General features: G+C 46.7%; 1 protein-coding gene across 6 annotated transcripts; it reads left to right on the top strand.

Moving 5' to 3' along the window:
- The first annotated feature begins 2157 nt into the window (after positions 1-2157).
- Positions 2158-23914, top strand: LOC120848314. 6 transcript variants are annotated; one of them, XM_040220309.3, is made up of 5 exons: positions 2158-2214; positions 10787-11058; positions 11871-11922; positions 14219-14324; positions 23695-23912. In XM_040220309.3, exons 2-5 carry the CDS (start codon positions 10849-10851, stop codon positions 23771-23773), a joined length of 447 nt encoding a protein of 148 aa, XP_040076243.1. In that variant the 5' UTR covers positions 2158-2214; positions 10787-10848; the 3' UTR covers positions 23774-23912. The 6 variants fall into 6 exon arrangements, 4 of the variants coding, with proteins under 4 accessions (XP_040076243.1, XP_040076241.1, XP_040076250.1 ...); XM_040220307.3 differs by lacking the exon at positions 2158-2214 and adding an exon at positions 2497-2685; XM_040220316.3 differs by lacking the exon at positions 2158-2214 and adding an exon at positions 9969-10116 and having other exon boundaries at positions 10787-10868; positions 23695-23914.
- Positions 23915-24937: the final 1023 nt, after the last annotated feature.

Below are 24937 nucleotides of genomic sequence, written 5' to 3'. Positions count from 1 at the left end.
GCTATCATCATCATCAAAGCGGGGATAGGAGAACGGCCGCCCCATAGGCTCTCCACGTCGGCGCGCGAGACGGCGTAGATTCTTCCGTTTATTTTGTCGCATACTATCGGTGGGAAAACAATTCTAGCGGAAAAAGATGCAGTACTGTTCGGTGCTTCAGTGAAGATCGAATCGTGTTACCAGCGTGCGGCCCAAATTTATATAATCGCTTCTGTGGGTGCGTCGTCTGCTCTAGGCAGACTTTGGAGAGCATGGATCACCACGACTGATGCCTGTCTCCGGCTGAACTGGAATATTTATGTTAAATATTTGTTTCTTTTAAAATGGATGTATCGGTTCATCAACGTGGAAATAAAAAAAAATAAAAATAAAGTCCGACCCAGTTAACATAATACTGGTACTGTGGGCTGTGAAATCGCAGCTTCTATGCTTTTTTTAACGTCAAGCTTTTGCAGTAATATAAATATTCAGAATGAAGATAAGCTAGCGTTGTATTAGAAATTACCATGCTATTGAGTTCCTCTGCCCTTTTACTGTGCCATAGTGTGGGTAAATTTTTTGGAGTCTGAACAAATCTACTGCGTTGCGATGAGGAGTGAGTGTCTCTTCTAGTTAAAATCTGCAAACTGCACGGTTGGAGTCTGAACAAATCTACTGCGTTGCGATGAGGAGTGAGTGTCTCTTCTAGTTAAAATCTGCAAACTGCACGGTTGGCAGGACAACTGAAACAAGTGAAACAAACTGTTCTAATATATCTGCCGTGACTGTAATAAACGAGTGTAACCGAGCAACGCAACAATGTTCCTGCTATTAAATGCTTTTCTCGGTAGTGTGGGTTCACCCCCTTCAATTTTCTTGGTGAGGGCCGCGGATGTCAAGAGGCTAATACTATACATTTCTGGCTAAATAATCTTGTATTCAAACACAGTAGACTCTGCAACCCCAACAAACGACGCGCACCACGACACAGACAGCATCGGCCGCAGTGATACTCTTTTACTGATGAGGGCTAGCGACCTTCACGAGATTTTCCGATCTCCCTCCGCCCTCACCTAACCTATATCGGGACTGGGCAGTTCATCGATTAACTTTTAGATTATTCAAGTAATGCTTTAATTTTTTTTTTTTCCATTCAATTGGAGTCTAGTACTGGAGAAAGTCAGCAAGCAGTAAAATATGCCGGCTTCAATATTTTTGACGTCTTTATTTCTTTTGTGACACTAGCTTGCACGGTAAACCACTTCAGCGTGCTTGTCATTTCGCCGAGGGTGATTATACTGTTTAAATAATAACTTAAGAAATACTTTATTTTAAAAGGCTTCCCGTGATCATATTTATGTAGGACTCACAGCGTGAAGTCTAGAATGGGAATGCAATATGCCATTTGTGACATAGTAAAACCAGTACAAAATATGTAGTTTTAACGTCTTTCACGCAATATGACCGGGAAAAAATCAACGTACGGATTAATTGATTAGTCTATTTTAAGGATAGCGATTAGTCGGGTTAATTTTCTAATCAAACCACAAACCCACTCAACATTCAATGCTTTATGAAAGCCACGGTTTGTGCGAGATAACAAAAATACGTGGGACCAGCGATTGTATAAAAAACAACACACTAAGATTATGGAAGCTTAATAATAATAATAATAATCGCTTTGCTGAATTTCTACGCATGGCAAACGATACAACACAACCTTTAGTAAGAAGAAACGGCAACAAAAACATAAAGAATTTAATAAGGAATATCAAGCTCAGCCGGAAACGGGCTTGCGTCGTCGAGGTCCATGCTTCTGAGCGTGCGCCCGTAGCAGACGACGCACGGCGGTATCCCCGCTTTCGCGCGTTTCCAATTTCGGCCGCACAGTGGCGGCACGGTTCGATCTCGAGGCGAATAGCTCAACATCACAATTTGCATTTTCATTCCAACCATTAAGAACTCAAGAAACAAAATGAAAGTTTTGCACATGGTTCATGCAAGACATTTGTGCATGGCATTAGGAGATAGATATTTGAATACTCACAGCTCTCCTAGGTTTCTCATATGTTGGGTCAAGCACGCACGTAACATTTGTTTATTTTAATAATTGCAGGAACGCTGTTTTGTGAAACTCTCGCAGCTCCTGTCAGGATGCCAGCCAGCCCCTTGGTTGGGGCACCTGACCCGCTGCCAAGTCACAAGAGTCATGGTGATGTAGACGGCCTGCTCTGCGTATGAACTCTTGTCAACCTGTCAATCGAAACCGAAACCATGCCACAATCTTCCCTGGCTAACTAGTTCCATGGGTGCGAAATGCGGACTGCTGCATGCTGGAATTTTATAAAAGTAGTGTATTTTTTTTTAGACGTTTATGTTCTACGTCGAATTTTTGAACGATGGTGTATTCGCCCTTAGCAACACCCCTAGCAACGGTTTGTTGTGAAACACCAGACTTGCGGCTTTCAATCCAATCCAGTGTCGTAGCTGTCTGGCTGTCTTTTGCCGTGTCCGCGGCAATCGACGCTTCGCACCATGCTTCGCATTTCGCGGTCGCAGTTATTTTGTATTGTTCCTGCGTAGTCGTGCGACGTTCTACTCGCACAGTTCATAGGCCTTCTAGTTCCACGTCGTAGACACCAGCTTTACGACACACCCCGACTCCGAGACAAGACTGGCCGAAGGGCGACACTTTCACATCACAAGGTAGGCACCGAAAAACTGGCTCCCCCAGCCATTGGGCCGAAATTCTTTGTCGTGACATCCTGACAGCGTGTGCTGTATGCCGTAAATAGCCGCTGTATTTCGTTTCATCTTGCACAAGGCCGACTTCCACTATTGTGCTCCCATAGGTTTTAAACACGGCGTCAGCTGTTTTGTGGCACAGCCTCCAGATTTTCCAACGATATCGCGCGAACGTCGATTGTCCCGTGGATCAGCGCTTTATCGCGGCGTGAAACAGCAGGTCAGTGGGTCTACTCACGTGTGGCAGAAGGCACATGCTAGCCTCGCTGACCTGCTGTTTCACGCCGTGATAAGGCGCTGATCTACCGGACAATCGACGTTAGCGTGGCTTCCGCAGCACTCAAACCACGCACTTGCCGCGAGAAGAATGTCTTGCGTTTCATTCGCACTCGGTTTCGTGCGAAGCCAAACGAAGCCACGAGCAGCCGCGCTTCGGAGAGCCGGCCTCTTCCGTTCGTGCGACCTTGGTAGCGCTGTCGTCGAGACTTTGGTCAATAGGAGAAGCGGGCAGAGCCAGGGCGTGTACGAGACGCAGATAGAAGGCTTGACACGCCAACCAGAAGCCGCAAATAATCGCCTAGCAGTGTTAGCGCGAAAAATTTTAACCTGTGCCAAAGAGTTTAATAGAGTAACTGTTTATGGCTGAAAATATAGTCTACGTGATGCTTCGATTATGATCGTGCAAAAAGGTGTAAGAATCGAATGTCCCGCTCGAACTCCGTTTTGCTCGGACAGAGTCTGACCGCTCGGACGTGGCTCAGACGCCTGGCATACAGATCATGTCGACCGTTCTCCTAGATATTGATTTTGTATGACCGTGATAGTACAATCACATGCATCATGTTTTCACTCGCCAAGGGTTAGTCCGACGCACTTATTAATTTTGTTTCTCGCGACCACTGCCAGGGTATTATTTGCGGCTTCTGGCTGGCCACATTCAAATCTGTGAAGACGCCCTGGGACACGCCCAGCCCGCTTTCGGCCAATGGCGCCTCTTCATTTGCTTCCTATACTTTCCAATGAATGGCCAAACTCTTTCTATGTATACACCTTTCCAAAAAACGCTCCTAGGCCACTGCCATGTTGCTGATGCTGATGCGGCTGGTGCGACTCTCGCGCCCTCTATCAGCTAGAAATTTTCTGCCACCCTCTGGGACTGTGAAGACCCGCTCGGCGTGGTTCTCTACCTATGTTTTTGCGGTTTTGCATTCAATGTTTTCTCGCCCCTCTTGAAAGTTTCCACTTAATTTTTTTTATGCGTGCTGCGTACCCTTTTTGTGTTATCTTCCACTGTGATAAATAAGGCTGGTAAGTACCTGCCATTCAAGCTTTTCTGCTCGACATTCACGGGAAAGGAAGGAGGTGAAGGACGTCGAACGACCCTCGACGCGATTTTGCAAACATTGTTCTTCCCCCTCCCAGAGATAATCCGCGTAGAATCCTCAGTCGTCTCCAAATATAGCTGTCCGGGTTGGGGTGAGAAACGGGTCAGTCGCGTTTGTTTCTTTGCTTTGGTGCGGTTATGAGAAAAGGTAGCTCTTCCCAAAACGGGCCCCGAGACGAAGTCATCTCTGATTCCGTCCGATCATCAAGATGTGACTGTCGTCGACTGTGACTGTGATATTTGAGATCTTTCTCAAATAAATTCTTTTCGGATAACGCTGCATCGTGTGGTACGTACGATATATTGTTTGAATGTTACCACTTCCTCAATTGTATGTCCGTGTCCTGTCCATCGGTAAACACGTTATTTGTGAGCATGAAAAATGCATGCCTTGCGGCCCTCTTCTGTTGCAATTTATTTTTGACAGCAAAGCGCTTTGTCGTTTCACATGCGGTGAATCCTGCGGCGCCGTCAAAGCTTATCGTAAGAAATAAACACAAACAACTAGAACTATACATTCCAATCGAACTCGTTCTGTCGCGCGCGTACCCAACAAAAATAGTTTAGTTTTTTTTTTTTTTTTAAATGTGGGACAATTCTTTTTCAATGTCCTCGGGAAAATACATGTAGCATGAAACACAAAATATAGCGGGAAACGACGATAATTTATACGCCAGCAGTGTTTGAAACTGCGCCTACGCAGGCTGCGCCTATTGTCATCACAGTCCACTCGGTTAGGGTTAGGAGGGACGCTGGTGAGAGTCTAGCCTCAAACTCAGTGACTGGGCTCGAAAACAGTTTGTTGCCCCTGGGGTTGAGTGTTTTTTGGAAAGGTGTATAAGGATGGCTAGTTGGGCTAGTTGGTTTTGCATCATGATGTAAAACACCAAAACAACAGAGACGAAAAAGAAGGGAGAACTGGACAGGACGTGGCGTATTACACCATGGTTTCTACGTATAGCTCTGCCCGCTTGGTCTGGAGGTCGATGACACGAAAACTTTATCACGGGTGACGTCAGAACTGTGCAGTGTGCAACCACGTCCTTTCTTATCTGCTGGCCTGCTTTCTTCAAAGCGACGTGCTCCTGTCTGATCGTAACGGCTGTACATGCCGCTTCGGCAGCCCTGATTCCACAATCTTCGCTCATCACTCTGGACAGCTGCCGAGCTCACGTGCTCTGCGGCACGAGCAGTTCACGCAACTCGCTCGCGCGACTTGTCGAAGTGTTAAAAGCAGTTGTGTGCAATTCCGCAACTCCGCCTCGGAGGTTGCGACGGGGAGGGCTGCACATTTGCCTCTACCGGACTCTGAGCCACGGGCATTTGCTTCTTGCGCATCCAACATTGTCATGTGGCAGGAACCCTAAACGTTTCTTCAACTGCTGCCATAGTTCTACGGAAATTTGTGCAGCTGAGTAAACCTACGCATAGACCAATTTTCTTGAAGCGTGGACCAACCACTGGTCTCTATTGTAGTAGGCTGGATTCAAATCGGAAGTCTGTCGGTGGCGCCACCGGCAGCCATTGCTTGGCACCAAGCAAGACGTGCCTTGCACGGGACGTCATATGGCTCCATACCATTCCTGTGCCCGTACCCTCTGGAACATACATTTTGGCAGCATCGAATCTGTTCTTCTCCGCAAAGTTCTCCGAGAGGAAGAAATTCATTGGTCCTAAATGTGTGCTCCGGAAGGTACGGGCACTGGAGCATGGTCCGCAGCAATGGTGGCTGATGTGACGTCAATGCAAGTCGTGTATACACGCAAGTCTATGGGAGAAACACACAAAAGAAGGAAATTAAAGCTTCTACACAGTGTTCGAAGGCATGTATTTTACGATGTGCTGCAATAATTTTATTGTGTGTTTGGAGGTTGAATTGCGATTTCTCAAGCATTCGAATGCCCATTAAAATATTGTGCTATAGCACCCATGGCTGATCTGGCAAGCTTGCTCTCGTGGTGGAGTGAACAAATAAACTTGCTGTCAATAATGCCGTCGTGGGGGAGCCCAGAAGTTGCTGAACGTCAACAAAGTTCCATATTGGCAGCGTCTTTCCGGGAGTGAGCGAAATCATAGCAGAGCCTTCAAGCTTGTCACCTGCTAAACCCGACTCATTGAAACCGCCACCGACTCCGAGGTACCTCTAGGTAACTCTCTTCTCAGTGAGCTGCTCTACATTTTTTGCCCAGTAGAGTCACTCTCGACAACAAAACATTTCTATATAACAACCGCGAGGGTTGTCAGATTTAATGTTTGTGCACTAGCTATTTGACAGGCTTCCCGACAGCAGCCAAAAGATTCAGTGACGACAACAGTTTACGAGCGGGGGAACGTCACTTTTCTTTGTCTTTCCCATAGAGTTTTATGCATTAGCCAATGTCAAGTGATGGGCGCTGGTGGCACCACTCCTCCCTATTAAGACGAGCCTCGATCCGTGATCCAGCTTACTACAACAGAGATCAGTGGCACCAACTAGCCCAGGTACTGATGTCGCTGGCTTTCTGGCGCAATATAATAAATAACATGCTGAAAAGAGCAGGGCCATGACATGACGTGGTGAGGCTAGCCTCTGTGATGCAGCTTCTTCGGTAGGTGCATCCCCTCTGACCTCATCGCCCGTCTGTCTATGCTGAAAGAAGCAGTGGTGAATCTCCTTCGTGGGATTGCCAATGGGAGCAGCTTCATCTCCATCTTTGGCAAACTCCACCGGCGAACCAACTCCATTGTGACGTCGGTCAACACGCACGACTGAGTTGAAACTCTATCGGGATTTTTCCCTTAAAGTGTCCCCACTAAGAATCTCAAAACACCGCGGTGAGTATAACAGTAAAAATATTATTTTTAAGTTGGCAAAATGAATAGCATGAGACAAAATTAAAAAAATATATTCCTGAAATCTGGTTGCATGAATTAGTACCTAATGTACTGAAATAATGAATACTGTCACGGGTGGTGACCAAAAGAAAACAGAAAATGAACAAGAAGAAATAAACGTTTAATGTGGCGAACTTGTGCCAAAAATAAAAGGGTACAAAAGAAAACAGCAGAGCGTCGCGGGCGTCGATATCGGCGAACCGCAGGATCGAGCGCAGAGGCGAGACTGACTCGACAAGGTCGCGAGCGGCGTCTTATCTAGAGTGAGTCACTATCTCGAAGATTCGGCGGAGAAGGTTCGAGCGTAGCGCGCTCGCGGCGAGAATGTACACGCACTTTCTAGAACAACATAAGCAGGGATAAACGACAGAAGTTAGGTCCGGAGCAAGAATAAACGAGAAAGTACTAGAAGTCCGTGACCCTGCGCGCGGCATTATCCCCCCCTTTAAAAGCGCATCGTCCCGATGCAGCACAAAACAAAAAAAAAAAAAAAAAAAAAAAAAACACAAATCCTCAACAAAACGGTATCAAAATCGTGAGCCACAGTTCACAGTTCTCAGTTCACTCGTCGACAAGAGTAGAAAGTTCTATCGTTCGTAATACGGCTTCAGCCGGACGACGTGCACCACCTCGGGTCGCGGCTGACGTCTTGCAGATGGGCGAGTTCCGAGGTGGTGCACCTCGTCCGGCTGAAGCCGTATTACGAACGATAGAACTTTCTACTCTTGTCGACGAGTGAACTGAGAACTGTGAACTGTGGCTCGCGATTTTGCTACCGTTTTGTTAAGGATTTGTGTTTTTTTGTTTTTTTGTTTTTTTGTTTTGTGCTGCATCGGGACGATGCGCTTTTAAAGGGGGGGATAATGCCGCACGCAGGGTCACGGACTTCTAGTACTTTCTCGTTTATTCTTGCTCCGGACCTAACTTCTGTCGTTTATCCCTGCTTATGTTGTTCTAGAAAGTGCGTGTACATTCTCGCCGCGAGCGCGCTACGCTCGAACCTTCTCCGCCGAATCTTCGAGATAGTGACTCACTCTAGATAAGACGCCGCTCGCGACCTTGTCGAGTCAGTCTCGCCTCTGCGCTCGATCCTGCGGTTTCGCCGATATCGACGCCCGCGACGCTCTGCTGTTTTCTTTTGTACCCTTTTATTTTTGGCACAAGTTCACCACATTAAAAGGGTACAAAAGAAAACAGCAGAGCGTCGCGGGCGTCGATATCGGCGAAACCGCAGGATCGAGCGCAGAGGCGAGACTGACTCGACAAGGTCGCGAGCGGCGTCTTATCTAGAGTGAGTCACTATCTCGAAGATTCGGCGGAGAAGGTTCGAGCGTAGCGCGCTCGCGGCGAGAATGTACACGCACTTTCTAGAACAACATAAGCAGGGATAAACGACAGAAGTTAGGTCCGGAGCAAGAATAAACGAGAAAGTACTAGAAGTCCGTGACCCTGCGCGCGGCATTATGTACACGCACTTTCTAGAACAACATAAGCAGGGATAAACGACAGAAGTTAGGTCCGGAGCAAGAATAAACGAGAAAGTACTAGAAGTCCGTGACCCTGCGCGCGGCATTATCTCCGGGCTGGAAGTGAACGTCCCTACGACGAAGGTTGTAGCGGCCGGCGTCGACGCGTTGCTGGTCTTGAATCATGAGTCGGGCGAGCTGGCGGACTTCTTCGGCGCGTTGAGCAACCGCCTGGGCGTCGTCGCTCTCGTTGTCAGATGGCTCATGGGGCAGCATGGCGTCCAGCATGGTCGTTACCTTCCGACCATGCGTTCTTCTTGTTCATTTTCTGTTTTCTTTTGGTCACCACCCGTGACATTTTGGTGGAGGTGCGGGGTAACCGCATGCCCGTGCAGCGCTCCCCCCCCGAGTTCTCGCAGTGCAAGTCCGAACACAAGCCCCCAAGAACCCAACGAAGACCAGACCGAGATCCGACTATGTCGCCGGAACCTTGGCCTACCCCCGGAATCAGGACCCTTGCTACCCAGCACCTCCACCAAAATGTCACGGGTGGTGACCAAAAGAAAACAGAAAATGAACAAGAAGAAATAAACGTTTAATGTGGCGAACTTGTGCCAAAAATAAAAGGGTACAAAAGAAAACAGCAGAGCGTCGCGGGCGTCGATATCGGCGAAACCGCAGGATCGAGCGCAGAGGCGAGACTGACTCGACAAGGTCGCGAGCGGCGTCTTATCTAGAGTGAGTCACTATCTCGAAGATTCGGCGGAGAAGGTTCGAGCGTAGCGCGCTCGCGGCGAGAATGTACACGCACTTTCTAGAACAACATAAGCAGGGATAAACGACAGAAGTTAGGTCCGGAGCGAGAATAAACGAGAAAGTACTAGAGGTCCGTGACCCTGCGCGCGGCAATACAATCAACGTTAACTACAACCCTTTACGTTGCGAAGACAGTTGTGGCCGACAACGCTAAGAAGCGCAAGCTAGGTCGCTACGTCTCGGCACGACAGTTTGCGCTTCTCCTGGACTTTCTCGGTGAAAGTCGAGTTTTCTCGGGGACTGCTACAGAGAGCTTTGTTACCAAGGAGGAGCGATATACATTATGGGGCGTAATAGTTTGAGAGTTAAATGCCCTTCGGCCATAAAGAATAACTTTCTGGAACTCACGTGCATGCCAGACGTGGGCTTGCGACCTGAGAGTCTCGTGTCCCTAACAGAAGACCGGTGCAAACCTGCCAACTCTTCCGAATTTTTTGTAAAATGTATGAATTGGGACTAATTCTACGATTTTACGAATCTTGCTTCAAATTTTACGAAAAAAAGATACTTTTTTCATTTCTATTTTTTTTAACATTTTTTTCGTAAAACCGTTGCTGGCGGTACCTCACACTGCCACAAGAGGGCGACAGGTGCCGTCCACGGCAGCGTTGTGGTTTTTACTATCCGTCTATCCGGGGGCCACATATCCAAAATCAATCCAAAGCCCAAAGCCTTTGTTTGTGTGTTTGGCGGCGCATGTTGGTTTGGCGTGTTCAGACGTGGTTGGGCCTCTGTTTCGGCCAGTTTCGAGGCGAGAAGTGCAGCGTCTGTGTTTGTTACACGTGTAATCATAGCATTCCTCTGGTTGCGGTGGCTTCGCGGTGCAATGGCAAATTCCAAACCTAAAAAGAGGTACTTTCAGGTGTTCTTGAAGTCCTACACGTCGGAATTCCAGTGCTTTGTGCCGTCAAAAAAGGAGAGAAGTTTGGATTCTGTAGCACGTGCACGTGTAACGTAAGCGTTTTGCACGGTGACAAGGCTGACATTAAGCCTTGCCACCTTGCGAAACAGCCCCCCCCCCCCCCCCCCCGCAATTGCGTGAGTTTTACGAATTTTAATGTCCACAGGTTGGCAGGTATGCCGGTGGAGGCGCGAGTGATGGGCCGTCCCTAAACGCGGAGCAAGAAAAATTATTATTTTTTGTGGGGACGGATTTCTCTCGAGGGGGCGGGCGTGCGCCCCCGACAGTGGACGCGCCGCTGTGGGACTTCACGGCTGCAGCAGCAGCTTCGATAAGTACCGTGAATCTCTTGGATCATGAGCAGACACCATGTTGCTTTTTACCTTATTGAACACTAATGTACAAAACAATGTGGTGCGAATGTATTGCCTCGTGGTGTTTTCCACGAAAGCTTGGATATCGGGGCTGCAGCATATTTCTAGACCCACTCGGAGACAATAAATCCGTGACATTCGAAAAAAAAATAATATTGAGTTTAGGGTGCACACTATTAGACACAGGTATAACTAGAAGGGCTGTATAGCGTTGTGGCGTGTTACATAGTTGAATTATATTATGCAGGGGTCTGTGGCTGAAGGCGACATGGCAAAGGGAGGAGAGGAGGAACGTCCTGCGCAAGTGGCATGCCCCCTACCACCGAATGGTACGAACGGTCTGGAGTTGATACGGCACGGGATCTGCTGTCCATTCGGCAGGACCAGCTGGCTGTCCAGCGAGAACTGCTGGCCACACAGCAGGGTCTGCTGGCCACCCAGCAGCAGCAGCTGGCAGTTCAGCAGGAAATGCTGCTCGTGCAGAGAGAGGCAGTCGATGCACTCCGTCGACTTGCAAGCGTAGGTGTTAAGAGAACTGTAGTGTAGTGCACTCCCAATTATTGTTGTTCGGCTGATTTTGGTCAACCCTACTTTAGCCAGTTAAGTTAGAAGGCAGTGTTCTTAGACTCAAACTGAAACCAGATATGATTTGTATGTGTATTTGAAGTGTCCAACAGCGAAGGCTTTATTTTGTTTATTTCAATGAAACCTTCCAGTGCCATAATGCTAATGAAAATTGGCAAGCCTTGAGACAAAATTTTTTCAACTTATTGAAAATTACCATACTGTGCTCGACAATCCGAACTACTACGTCTAAACCGTGGTTCAATAATCCACTTCATCGTTTATCTCATAAAAAGAAAAGATGTTTCAGGAGCGCTAAAAAAGGAAATACTTGGCCTAAGCTTGCCACTTGCTCTTCCGAATAAAAAACTATGTTAAAGGGGTGTTAGCACACATTCTTTCTGATAACTCTAAGCAGACATTCTTTCTGCAAACTCTACCTAATATGTTAATAAACAACCCTCGCAAATTTTGGAGATTTGTACTCTGAAATTAATCTAGTGAATAGCTCTTGTAATAACATATTGAATAGTGAATGTGTGAATATTTAAATAGTGCGTTTTCTGATGCTTTCACTATTTCTACACCCATTACTGGAATTTCTCCTGTTATAGAGAATGATTTTCCAATGGATTCAATTGTTATAAACATTCAGGGTGTTTTCAGCGGTATAGAAACCCTCAAAATATCTCCATCATGTGGCATAGAGGAAATCATTACGAAGGCTCTCACTAACACTAAATTTTCATCCGGTCTTTACCTCAAAGATATTTGAGCAGTCCGTGGACACAGGGGTGTTGCCCTCTGACCGGAAAATTAGTAAGTAGGCCAATATCACTCACCTGCCTCTACAAGATCCTCGAGCATGTCATTTACAGGCACCTGATTAACTTCCTGGATTCCTGCAATTTCTTCACCAATGTGCAGCATGGCCTCTGGAAACGCCTTTCTATTGGGACCCAACTACTTATTATAACTAACGATTTGTTTAAAAATCTTGACACCGGCTTTCCTACTGACGCTGTTTTGCTTAATTTCGCCAAAGTTTTTGCTAAAGTCCCGGACAATCGCATTCTTCTTAAACTTTCTTTCCTAAAACTAGATCCTCATGTTCCTAAGTGGATTGAATCATTCCTTATTCATCGCTCTCAATTCGTTTTCACTAACAGCACATCCTCCTCTTTCTCTCCCGTTTCTTCCGGTGTTCCACAGGAAATTGTGCTTGGGCCTTTGCTCTTTTTAATCTACATTAATGATCTCCCTCTTCACATCTCATCCTCTGTTCATCTTTTCACTGATGACCTGTGCTGTTTATAGACTAATAAAAAACCCATATGACCATGTTGCACTCCAGAACGGCATTTAAGGGGAGACACTGCTCTTTGAAGCAAAATTTTACTAAGAAAACACATTTTTAAAAATGTGTTTTTTGAAGTTTGGCAAGCACTTATCATCTTGTCCTGAAGGATTTTCGACATATTGAATGAGGGCTACAAATATATTAAATAGGCTGTCAGGCTTTTTGTGGGTGCCTTTTAGGCATCCGGCAAAAAATGATTTTGAAACTGGAAGGTTCAAAAGTGTCATAAGTAATTTATAAATCATCCTAGAGCTTTCATTTATACCTTATTGGATTGCACATACCTCTCAGTTCACTGATCTATGTTTATTTTCTGAGCTCAGTATTTTAATTTGCGTTAATCCTTTCCATAATCATTGCAAATTAAATTTTTAATATTAATAAATCTAATTAGGTTACCTCAAAACAAAGTACATATTTGTAGTCCGATTGTAATGCCAAATAAGCCATGTAAATTTCATTTTATTTGAATCGCAAGTTATATAAAAAAGCTCTTGAAGCAGTGTGTCACACATGGCAGATGTGTCTCAACATTAGCAAATGCACACACCTTTGCTTTACACATTCTTGCTTCCAGCCCTTAAACTCGTTAACATTCAATGGCACTACCATTCTGACTGCTACACAGTAAAAATATCTAGGCGTTCGTTTAACCACTAATATATCCAGGAATGTTCATGTCGACGAGACAATATCATCCTCAAACCGCTCACTCGGTTTTGTTTGTCGCAATTTCAACTCTGCCTTTTCTATCCTTAAACGTCTCCTTTACGCCATGCTTGTTCGCCCTAAACTAGAGTATGCTTCAGCTATCTGGCACCCACATCAGTCTTTTTTTAACTAACGCAAATCGAATCTGTCCAGAATCGTGCTGCTCGATTTATTTTTTCTAATTAGTCTCGCTTTTCTTGTGTCACTGCAATGAAATGTCAATTAGCTCTTCCTGATCTTTCCGTTCGTCGCAGAATTTCCCGTCTTTGCCTTTCCATAAAATGTACTATTCGGAACCATTACGACAGTCTCTCCTCAGCCAGCCCAGCTATATCTCTGCAAGACTCGATCATTCGTGCAAGATTACCCTTCCCAAGACCATTTCAACATTCCCTTCTACCAGAAGCTATTGTAGACTGGAATGGCCTTCCAGATGATATTGTCACCATCACCGATAACGCTAAAATCAGAACTGTACTAACCATGCACTCCCCTCTGTAATGCCCTTCGGGGCCTTGAGGGTAATTCTAAGTAACTAAAGAAACAAATAAATAATATTCCGCCACCAGCGTGTGTTCGTGTAATTATAGGAAACTGGCCTCGTTACTGAAGGACTTGTCACGCGGCAACTCTGCCGTCAGTGTAACTAAAATGCATCATTCGCAAGCGCAGGCAAGGACACCACCAAGGCAGCTCCAAAGGGGAAAGAGAACAGAGTAAGGGTGGATTTACTCGCCCCACATACGCCTTTGATCAGACTTCTCGACTTCTTTCGTTAACACAGCCATTCTCTTTTCTTCTGTGCTTTAGGAGCACCTAAAATGCCAGTAACTCGTTGTCTACGAGTAATCTAATAAGGTGAATGGTGAAAACTGCTCTGCAACATGACTGCACAGAGCTTACCAAGGTGAAAAGTTGTTTGGCAAAAGTTTCCTATTGTATTGCTTGCAACGCGTCTGAAAACCTCTGGCGTGCTTTTCACTTTACTAATGTGTTGCGTAACAGTTTGCATTTTGTGCATAATGCGCTCCCCTTTTCCTGCAGGCTGTAGAGGGACAAGCAGCAGCAAGTGCGCACCAGTCGTCCGCACTGACTTCGCTAGTGCTTCAGCTCGTCGGTGTGCAGAATCTCCATCCGCCAGCCGAATAAAGTGGGTCTCTATGCTCCATTTCATTTTTGGCACGGGTTACACCACCGTTACTTGAACATCTCAGCTGAAAAACTGCCATAGGTGTCCGCTTTGCAGAATTGTTAAAAGCGAGCAGTCGCAGTCCCGCTGTTCTTGCTGCAGCGGCCATTTTGTAAACTGTGGCTAGACCAAACAACATCTGTGCCTCGATGGGCTTCTCAAGCGTGGCACTGCTCCCTATTGTAGCTCGCTGTGGCTCGCGTGTGGTGTCCGCATTTGAAGACCAACTTTCCTTAACTGGTATGTCGTAGTAATCTTAGATTACGCCACAAGCGAACTTGACATGCAGAAAGAAGGAATTTTTATCAATGTAGACTGCTTTGTAACATCTTCCAACTATTCATATTTGTTTATTCAAAGTGTTCAATAATGGCCGAAGTGTCTCACTTGGTGCACTTGTTAGTAACAGGAATACAAAGGATTTCCAGCAAGGAAGCCTAAGGAAGCTCGAGCACTTCTTAAAGGACACATGCAAAGGACTAATAAAGTTTTTTTAAACAGCCTGGTTGGGAAAAGGAAGTCATAAAACGAATTCACAAGGAAAATAAAAATTTTAAGAGCTATATTCACGGCCCTATACGAATTTGTAGTTGGCGCCGGCGGGCGCTGCGGAAAAGTGGCTGCTAGTTGTCACGTGACTGGTCGCTATTTGTCACGTGGTGCTTCCGCTCTATCGGAAGCTTCCTATGGTCTCTAAAAGTTAGTTATTCATCTTTATTTCAAGTGCAACAAAACACAAAGATTAATCGGTAACTTTTCGAACCCAAAGAAAGCTCCTGAAAAAGCGGAAGCAGACGTGATAGACCTGTGTGCCGGTCAGATGACGGCGGCAGCGCTGCGGGGTAGACAAACTTGCGCGGCGGTGGCGGTGTGGAGAAATGAGTTGACGGCGGCGCACCACGCTCAGCGTGCAGCGGCGGCGTGACTGTGAGTCGACTTTGAGACGGCGCACAGGTCTATCACATGACTCGCGGCGGCTCCCACGGGCGCAACTACAAAATCATTTTGTGCCGTCAATATAGCTCTAAAATTTTTTTTTCTTCGTTCTAATTTTATTTTATAACATTCTTTTTCCATCTGGTCTGTTTACAAAAAAAATGTTTTTTTACTTCGCATGTGTCCTCAAACTTTTAGTACTTTATCGTTAGAAGTTGGAACCGCGTTCCCGCAAGATAAATCGTGATTTGATAGAACTGAAACGTGATCCGATCCGAAACCTTGCCGGCCAGCAGCTTTCACGCGATCGGTAGATCTGTTTGGTGTACTTTAACCTTGCACCTGCTTGTCACTTCGAATACGATAACTTCGTTAATCGTAGTCTGCTGCTTCGATATTCAGTTGCACAATAGGATAAACTCGAAATTTGGTGCCCTGTACCTCCGCGCAACTCCGCGTCCGTTGCTTACGCACGTCACGTGGTTCGCACATATAAGTACTATGTCGAGCACGTGTGGGTTGTGTGATAAGCAGAGCTGGTTTGCATTTTGAGCAGCTGAAAGCCACTAAGAAAATAATCAGACTTGTACCCGTCACTGAAAAAGTAACCGATGACAGTTACAATCACTTTGCTGTATAAAGTACCCGACTACAATTACAATTACAGCCTCAAAGAAGTAATCGAAAAATTACTCTAAAGTAAGCAATTACTTCCCACGTTACTTTTCATTCAAACTTTTTTTATGACAGCATAATCCGTGGAATCTCGCGCTCAGTTGTTAAAGAAAAAAAAAAAAGAAAGCCTCGACTGTTTTTGCTTAAAGCGCGAAACACACGTACAGTCGGGGACAAAAGTCTCCAGGACACGCGAGCTGCGACTGAAACGCATTCCTCTGCCATCTGCCGGTGGGTCGCCTGGTTTCGAGACCACAGAAAAGCGCATGCGCGTCCTACTGTGCGTGCCAACGTGTGCACTTTCCTGCTTTTCTGCGGCGCGGCGCCTAACTCGGAATCGGGCGCGGGGTACCGCCTCGGAGATAGCGCTTACTGACATGGCACTTATAAAGCAAGAAGTCACGGCAACTCAACTGAGCGATAAACTCAACTGGTTATAAAGCAAGGTGCGCTGACACAGCGAAATGCGGCGCAATGCCCCAGGTGGTATCTCGTGTTTCGGAATGTGTAGCAGACGCTCGTAAGCCGCCAGCGCTATATCCGAGGCGGTACCACGCGCCCGATTCCGAGGTAGGCGCTGTGCCGCAGAAAAGCGGGAAAACACACATGTTTGCAGACAGAGTAGGACGCGCATGCGCTTTTGTGTGATCTCGAAACCAGGCAACCCGCCGGCAGATGGCAGAGCAATGCGTTTCAGCCGCAGCTCGCGTGTTCTGGAGACTTTTGTCCCCGACTGTACAACCAAACCGTCCGATCCGACGTCTGACCGCGCAATACGACGGTCGGAGGCAAGGGTTTTCAACGCTCTCCGATGCTGCGGAACCCCCTCGCCCCCCAAGGTCATTCCGGCAGTCCGCACGTCGGATCGGACGGTTTGGTTGTACGTGTGTTTCGCGCTTAAAGCTGAGTGAGTGATGGCACACACCTAATCCCTCACAAGAGGCTAGATAAAGTCATTTTTCATACCCATAAGTAGTCTCCGGTGTAGAAATAAAAATGTACCCACGAAAAAGAAGCATAGTAAAGTGGCCTACTAATCCTCACAGCCTCGTGCTTAATAATTTCGAAAAAAAAAAGCCCGTTGCCCGGAGCTGAATAACTCCAACTCCCTCCCCCCCCCCCCCCAAAAAAAAAAAAAAGAAATGAGGAAGATTGTAATGGGGGGTAATTTTGTAATCGATTACAGCAAAAAATTAGTTCAACTAAAAAGATCATTACCCCTTAAAGGAAGTAATCGAAGCGTCACAAAATTGCAGTAAAAATAATCAATTACAAGTAACCTTGTAACACGTTACGTACGAGTCTGGAAAGTATAGAGGCTCACAAAGTTTCAAGTTTTCACACCTTTTACACTGTTATCCCATCTACCTAGGTCCCTAACCACTCATGTTCATCTGTGCTGCTAAGCGCTATTGAAATTGCTCCCGTGCGTGTCTAAGACACAAGCTGAAGTGCAATGAAAACTGATCTGAGCTGCTCCTAGCCTGCTCCAGAACATAGTTTTAGCTGCTCCCAACCTGCTCCTAAACAGCTGTTTCAGTTGCTCCCGTGGCTGTTCCCAAGGACATTTCGTGAGTTCCACCCCTGCACTAACTACGTCACCGGACCTTGTCAAGTCCATTCAATACTGCGACGGGCTCCGTGATTATAGGTTACAACATGTCGACTTGCCACTCCGTTCTCGTCAAACATTCTATTTCCAAGATCATTCGCGATTATAATGAGGCTGATTATAGATGAATAGATCATGGGTTGACAATCTTTTTTGACCATTACATTTAAATTGTCCTCTTCCATCAGTAGAGGAAACCGGCATTATTTAAAGCTAAAATGAACAGTCTTATAAATATGTTTGTTCCGACAGCCTGAGTATGCACTGATTCAAATAACCCATGGTTCACCAAAATGCTGCTCTTTTTGCATAACAAGAAAAGGCTATTTGCAAAGGCTAAACGTGTTAACACCTCAAGCTTTGGGTGCTTATAACTTTGCCCTTAAAAACTACAATAAAAAGTTGAAATTGGCTAAGTTTTGTTTTTATGACTCGCTGTTTATTTTGAATGGTAACCCAAGGAAGTTTTGGAACATGGTGTCACCAAAAAACAATAACTCTGCCATCAAACCAAGCCGCGACAATGGCGATCCCATACAAGAAAGCGACTGCTCTGCAAATTACGACCCCAGCCAAAATATTACGTCCGTGGGACGCCGCATTCTCAACTAATGCCGATAATAAAAATGCGACCCGCCGCAAGCCGCTGCTCCTTAGCGGGCGGCAAGCGGTTTGTCGATCGCCAAAGCAACATTGGGCCGTGACGTCAGTATCCTTCTCTTTTTTTCCTCTGGTCCAGGAGTTGCGCGTAGTGCGCTTCTTTGAGCCACTACCACAGCTACTTCGGCTTGCGATTGGCATGTTTAGCCGTTGCTTTTATCTGTAGCCCGTGTAGCTTCGGTATAGATTTTTGTTTATTTGCTTGTGAGGACTTCAAGACTCGTTTTAGCGAGCAACTCGGTGCGCCCAAGACTGCCCAGCTGTTCCTCGAAAGATGCCGAGCGCAACTTGTAGCGCTGTGGGCTGCTCAAACAACCCGCTGTGCAACCCGGAGGTGCTTCTTCACAAGTTTCGAACGGACCGGAAATTGAAGAAAGTGTGGGTGAACGCTGTTCGATGAGTGGACTTTGGACTTCGGCTTTTATGCGCCCGAGGAAAAAAGAACGAAAAAACAGAGGTGTACAGCCCAGCACTCGTGTGTTCGGACGCCGCAGCTCGCGCCGTAGAGCCTCAAAGCTTCGTGTCTGGGACTGACCCGCAGCGCGAAAGTGAGAGGGCCCCCAGTACTGTACGTCACTGGCAGCACAGCGTAGAGCAACGCCGCTCCATCCACAGAGCCCCGATGACAATTTAGGTCTAGCGACGAGTACGGAAGACCACACACACGGCGACAGCCGCAGAGTACGGCACCGAACGAGTTCACTTGTTTTCCAGTCGCTAGCTTTTGGGTATACAAGCGACGAGTACGGCATAGCGCACGCATGGCGGCGGCCGCCGAGTACGGAATCGTACGAGTTCACGGGTTTTCCAGTCGCTAGCTTTTGGGTATATGCACTAGCCCTTGCTACATATGCTGGATAACTACCACGTATACAGAATTAAAACAAAATCAGCTTACCTCCTATCTTTAGACGGCTAGCGCAACAGAGGTAGGTGCCGCTCGGCGTGCGTGCTCGTTGAACGAGAACGATCCTGACGTCACGTTCACATAGCGGTTGATTTCGAGCGTTGCCGGAGCCTCGAGCGGCTAGTTTCGGGTTTGTTGGCCGCGCCCCAAACAAAACTTTGAGGGGTCCATATCTGTAGAACTACGCACAATAACGAGAAAAAAATTGCACCTTGCAGTTCAGGGACGCTGACTGGACTAAAAACAGTCATAATCCCAAAACCGAAAGTATGGACCGGAGTTGCCCTTTAACGTTTGCTCGGCTGAAGTGGAAAAGGGTGGGAGGAGCTTCCACTTCGTTCTTGACCTGTCACCGACTCTAGGTGCATCTTTTTAGCCACACCTGCACTGGTGAAGAAAATTGTAGGGCAATGTATTTACGGTTCTATCTCGATACACATGCCAGAAGTACACCACCTTGCACTTTCTTACACATGCCAGAAGTACACCACATTGCACTTTTTCACACCGGTACAGGTAGTGCAACTAAAAAAATGCACCCACTCAAAAAAAAAAAAAAATTTGTATCGGCCCACCAAAGCTCTGCCAAAACCTCTTTGAACACAGTGTTTTATCAGCCAAATTTTATGAAAATGTGTACCAAAAGAAACCCTGACAGAGACATTTACGAGAGCAAACAAGTGGACTACATTGACTGCTTAGGCTTATAAAGAGAAACAAAAAAAGTAAAAAAGGAAGAAAAAAATATCTGCATTACGATTTAAGAGCATGTCATTGCAACGAACTGGTGAGCATAGAATGTGTGAAGTTCTGCGTGCACATGATGTATGTGGATGCAAAAACATGCCTTCACCCCAACCCAATAAGTGATTTCCCACATCAGAAGCCGCCTCGGTGGCTCTGAGGCGAGAGCACCGGCCTACAGGTCCTCAGGTGGCGGGTTCGAATCCCGACCGAGGTGCCCGCAATATGACGGAGGCTTATTGCAGAGAAGGCACTGTGTAACCGAGCTCCGCAGGTGGTCCAAATTAATCCTCAGTCCTCCGCTGGGGCGTGCCAGATGCCCGTCATAGGTGCCAGATGCCCGTCATAGGTTTGGCACGTAAAACCCCCAAATTTGACTTTCCCACATCAGAGCTAAAATTTGTGCAGCCACCCACATTACATGGATGTAGAACTGTACACCTTCTGTGCTTCCCAGTCTTTGATGAGATATGATTAAGCTTGCACAGCGCGACTCCAGTGAGCTGAATGATTACGGCAAGCATGCCAACACCGCAGAGCATGACAAGCTCGATGAGAGAGGGCGTCCACCTTCCTGACTTTCCGACGCTGCATTGCTAGTGTTCTTTCTTTGAGGCTCCTAGTGCCAGTGTCGCTGTTGGTGTCGCTACTGTCATCATTGTACCCGCAGTCAGACTCTTCCTACACAAAGGGGTCTGGGGCAGACTCCGGAACGGAGCTGTGTAAGCAAACATAGTGCAGAATAGCACATCCTGTTGCTAAATTACGTGCTCTTTCTGGGTCGTAGTGCAGAGCGTGGTACTTCTGCAGGCACCGGAACTGGTTTTTCAGTTTACCAATGCATTGCTCAACAACAGCGTGTTGAGCGGTGTTGGCCGAGGCCAGACTCGACAAGACGCACCGCTCAACACGCTGTTGTTGAGCGCTGCCTCTTGCTGGGGTTGCCAGAAATAGGGGTGAGTAGCCAGGGCTCCAGAGGTAGCATCTGTCACCTGCAGACAAAAATGGAACCGTATTTGCCATGAATGTTCTCGCATAACATTTCCAGGAGTTGTCTGAAAGTGCACTTGTACTAAAATGGGGCTACTGGTATGGTTTTATGACTTTCGAGAGGACCTGCTGATTGAAAGTCAAACTGGCAGGAAAAAATGTTATGTCGGTAATTTAATTGGCTTGCTCAACCATGTAAATAATGTCTTGCAAACCTGCATCGCCCATTGTTGTTTACCTCAATCTTGGGTAGAGGCTACAAGGAACAGCCACCAGATCTTTTGTTTCGTAAGTATATCTGACCTAGCAATGTCAGTTGTGCTGCTCTGACCATTGGCCACTGAGATTGGTCGTTTAAAGTTATCTAGAAGCACCATTTTTTCCTGCTACACAAAGAAATTTGAGCTATCAAACATTTTCATCCCTGAACCAGTGCTGGTAGCTTGTAATCGGAGACTTGGGTGGGCAGATTACGTACTACGAGATGAACACTTGATGGGTCCAGTGACAGCGTTACAAATATTACAGTTATACCCAGGTTCTACATTTAAAATAAAAGATACGTCGAATAAGAGTACATTCATTAGTGGGAAGAATGGTACAGATCTTGGGGCTTTAACGGAGGCAGAATAATCTCATTGGCTCGGGCCAGACTCTCTCGGGCCACAATTATTTGGCTCCTGGGTTAGCATGCTATGAATTTTGGTGTAAGTAGGAAATAGCCTAATGCAGGACGCCAACCAACTGCTCTTCGCTGCAAAACCAAACTGTCGGCGCTTGTCAACCGAAGCACGTTTTTGGGGCTGAGAAACGTAAGCGGAGATGATCGAGCAAGAAGAAAAGTATGCCAGTCATTCCAGAGTATCATGCCTGGTCTGTGAGCATCATGGGAGAGGTACGATTACAAGAACCAGAGGCACCTTGTCTCCGGCTTAGCGAGAGACCTAACGGCCATCGACTCATCTGTCTCCCGGACCTGGTTTCCTCTGTGAATCTTTACGTTTGGCCCTGCGTTTCGGGGTTAAAGGCCGACGACCAGACTCGAGATTCTGCAAGGCAGAATTTCCTCCTCACCATGGGAGAGGAGGAAGCGAGGGAATAGTGGAAAGCGCAAACTGGTCGTCGGTTTTTAAGGAGCAGACGTATGCAATCCTGGATGTAACAAACAGCCTGTCGTGGGAAAACCAAGGTTCGGCACGTAGGGGCAAAAAAGCCTGCACACGAAATATAGGCAGCATGCCCGGCTGCCTCCTTGATACCGAAGCAAGCCCTTAAACAATCAGCAAAAGCAGAGCTCTGTGTCATAAGTGTGCCGGGACTCCTCCAACTAGACCCTGAACCCGGAAAACGCGACACTTGGTCTCCAAAAACTGAGAAAAAACAGGGTGACCAGATTCTGACAAAGACTGTATTTCGACTGACTAAAACAGGTTATCTACAATCAAACAGCAAAACCTGTGAAGGGGGAAATGGTGAAAACTAAGAGCTGAAGTGGAGAGGAGCAACGTCCTTTCCACAACGGGTTGTTTCGTGCGTGCCCGTTTTCTCTTCGCTGGGGCCGCGCCACTACGGGAAGGGACTGGGGAATGTCTCCTATATTTCTAAAACTTGTCGCGCAACCCGTTGCAAAATGGCCGAGTGGCTTCCCCGACGGAATGTATCCTGAATGGTCGCATGATCTGACCTAGAGACCCGTTAAAATAATTTTTGATAGGGGCTGTAGTTTCACGAAAAGGATTGGGACAGACCTCACAGGTCTCTCAAAAAGCTATGATGGGTCTCTTACACCCCTCAGGAATTGTTAAAGGGTACTCAGGCCCCTTAGAGAACTTTGACGGTCATCTAAACTATACTCGCCGTCCACGATCAAGCCCTTGCAGCATGCTAGATGAGCGCTTAGTTTCGAGGCCTTCAATAACAAATCTCCCTTCCACCCCTCCGAGGGAAAGCAAGGTTCAACCTGTCGTGCTTCCTCCAGCAGCTGTCGATGCTCACACATCGTGGACATGGCAGGGTTAGAGATACTGTGCTTACGTTCATACTTCTTAGGCCATGCCCGTTGGCGCTGCTTCGGTTTAAAATGGTCAGTTTGGTCTACAGGGGAGATGCGAGGCACGGCACCACGAACGAGCTCCCATTTTCCTCTCGCTATTGTCGTTGCCTATTTTTTGTTTGTACACTGTCGGAACGTGCGCACTGTTAATGTGGAGACTGCACATGGTAATTTGCCGAGAAAGACTGGCGTGTGAGCAGTATCGCGAGGTCCCAAGGTGGTTTTTTCTGGATGTCTGCTGGTGGCTTAAATAAGTGATGTTTTTCTTTCTTGCTTTTGTAACAGTGTTGTTAGAGAATTTAGTATATTTTACCCCTCCATTCAATCGAAATTGTCACCGATGGTAAGGATGCAGATTTGTGGTAATGAACTGTCCTCTCATGTTAATATCTTTTCAGATATATCAGTGTTTAGAAGGGAGCTAATTTTTTATCTTTTCAATTCCTGATTGCATGTTAGTCTTTTCTTTTTTACAAATGGGGTACATTGTGTTAAGTCATGTACTACCATTTTATGTGCCACCACACATGACCTAGTGGTCGTTCTGGGGCATGATTCAAATAAAGCATTATTATTATTATTGTAAGGTATGCCAAAATGGTGCAACATCCAGAAAATTTACGTACAGTAGGCTGTGTCTTCATTTACATTTTAGCAGCACTTGTCATCTTAAGGTAGGATATTCTGGCATATGAAATGTGATTGTGTTAATGATACAAGCTCACGAGCATATTTTGTCTGGTGCATCCCGCAGAACTTGGCTTGATTCGAGCGGCAGCGTGTTCGCTGAACGGCATCTGCTGTCTCTGCAGTCTAGATCAGGAATGAGGTAAGACTGCAACGGAAGCGGCTACGTAGATGTCTGCAAGGTGAGTGATGCATGCAGCCATTTCTTTGTTTGATATTGCGTTTCAAGAGAAGATGAAGCTGCGGCATTGTCTAAAGGTCCTGGTTTCTGCTTCCGCCTGGTCAACATTGCTGCCCCATGAATCGTGTCTCATCGACACTTATACTTTTTGCGAGCTGACGTTTGGGCTTGTTGCTTTGGATAGAATGCTATGGTGGGCTTGGCCTGGAGCCAGCTGAATGTCTTTGTCCATGAAGCCATAAACGAGGACATAATAATAATTTATTGCATATGAACAAAGCGAGGTTGAAGTCAGACCTGCCTAAGCCACACTGGGCTTGACTGGCAGCGTCTTGGATGCTTGACATGGATGCTGCTTTCCCATTTCGGGGTCATGCTGTTTCGCCTTTTGCTCTAAGGGCTTGTTTGTACGTCTGCTTACCTGGTGTGCCCCGTGTGATAATTGCTTAGCGGAGGGAAATCTTTAACGCGGTGAGAATCTGTTTTATTTGTTTCGGCCTCCTCACGCTTCGTTGTTGTGCGGTTGTGTTGCAACCTTCCTTGCATCGTCGGATCCTTTGGTCTCTTCTGGAGACACGCATTTGCATTCTTCTTGGCTAGAAAGGTGTCACCCTGTGTCATTTTGCCTGATGTGGCAGTTTGCGCAGTATGTCTCTCCTGAGTGCTTCTCTTCCGGGTGTGCTTTGCTGCACTCCTTGCGTCTTTCAGGTAAAGTTCATCTTGGTCTATATTTTTCATGATTTCTTGAATCGAAAACTGGGCTTGGACTTCTTGTAAAACTCCTTACTGCATCGTTTGGCGCAAGTCCGCAGACCTCCACTGTGTGCTCTGCTTTGCCAATCTTGGTTTGGGTTATGTGAAGTAATAGTTTCGCAACTTTAGATGGGATGCTCACTATTGCAGTGTTTTGGCTCTGGTTGATCTGCAGGCACCTGTTGGCTTGTTGCCCCATTGTGCTGGTGCCCTGAAGCTGGGCTAGAGCAGTGAGGACGCTTGGAGCCGGCCTACGTTGAGTCCGTTGCATGGTCGCAAAATTCGCTTAAACTCTTTCAGGGGAAAGGGTGTGGGCGTGGGAGCAGGTCTGCGGGTCGTAGCTCTTCTCAGCTGCCTCGGCGACGAAAGCGAAGGT

The sequence above is a fragment of the Ixodes scapularis genome, unplaced genomic scaffold, assembly GCF_016920785.2.
Source record: "Ixodes scapularis isolate PalLabHiFi unplaced genomic scaffold, ASM1692078v2 ptg000005l_1___fragment_1__unscaffolded, whole genome shotgun sequence".
Lineage (NCBI taxonomy): Eukaryota > Metazoa > Arthropoda > Arachnida > Ixodida > Ixodidae > Ixodes > Ixodes scapularis.
This window is presented reverse-complemented; position numbering and strand designations above follow the sequence as displayed.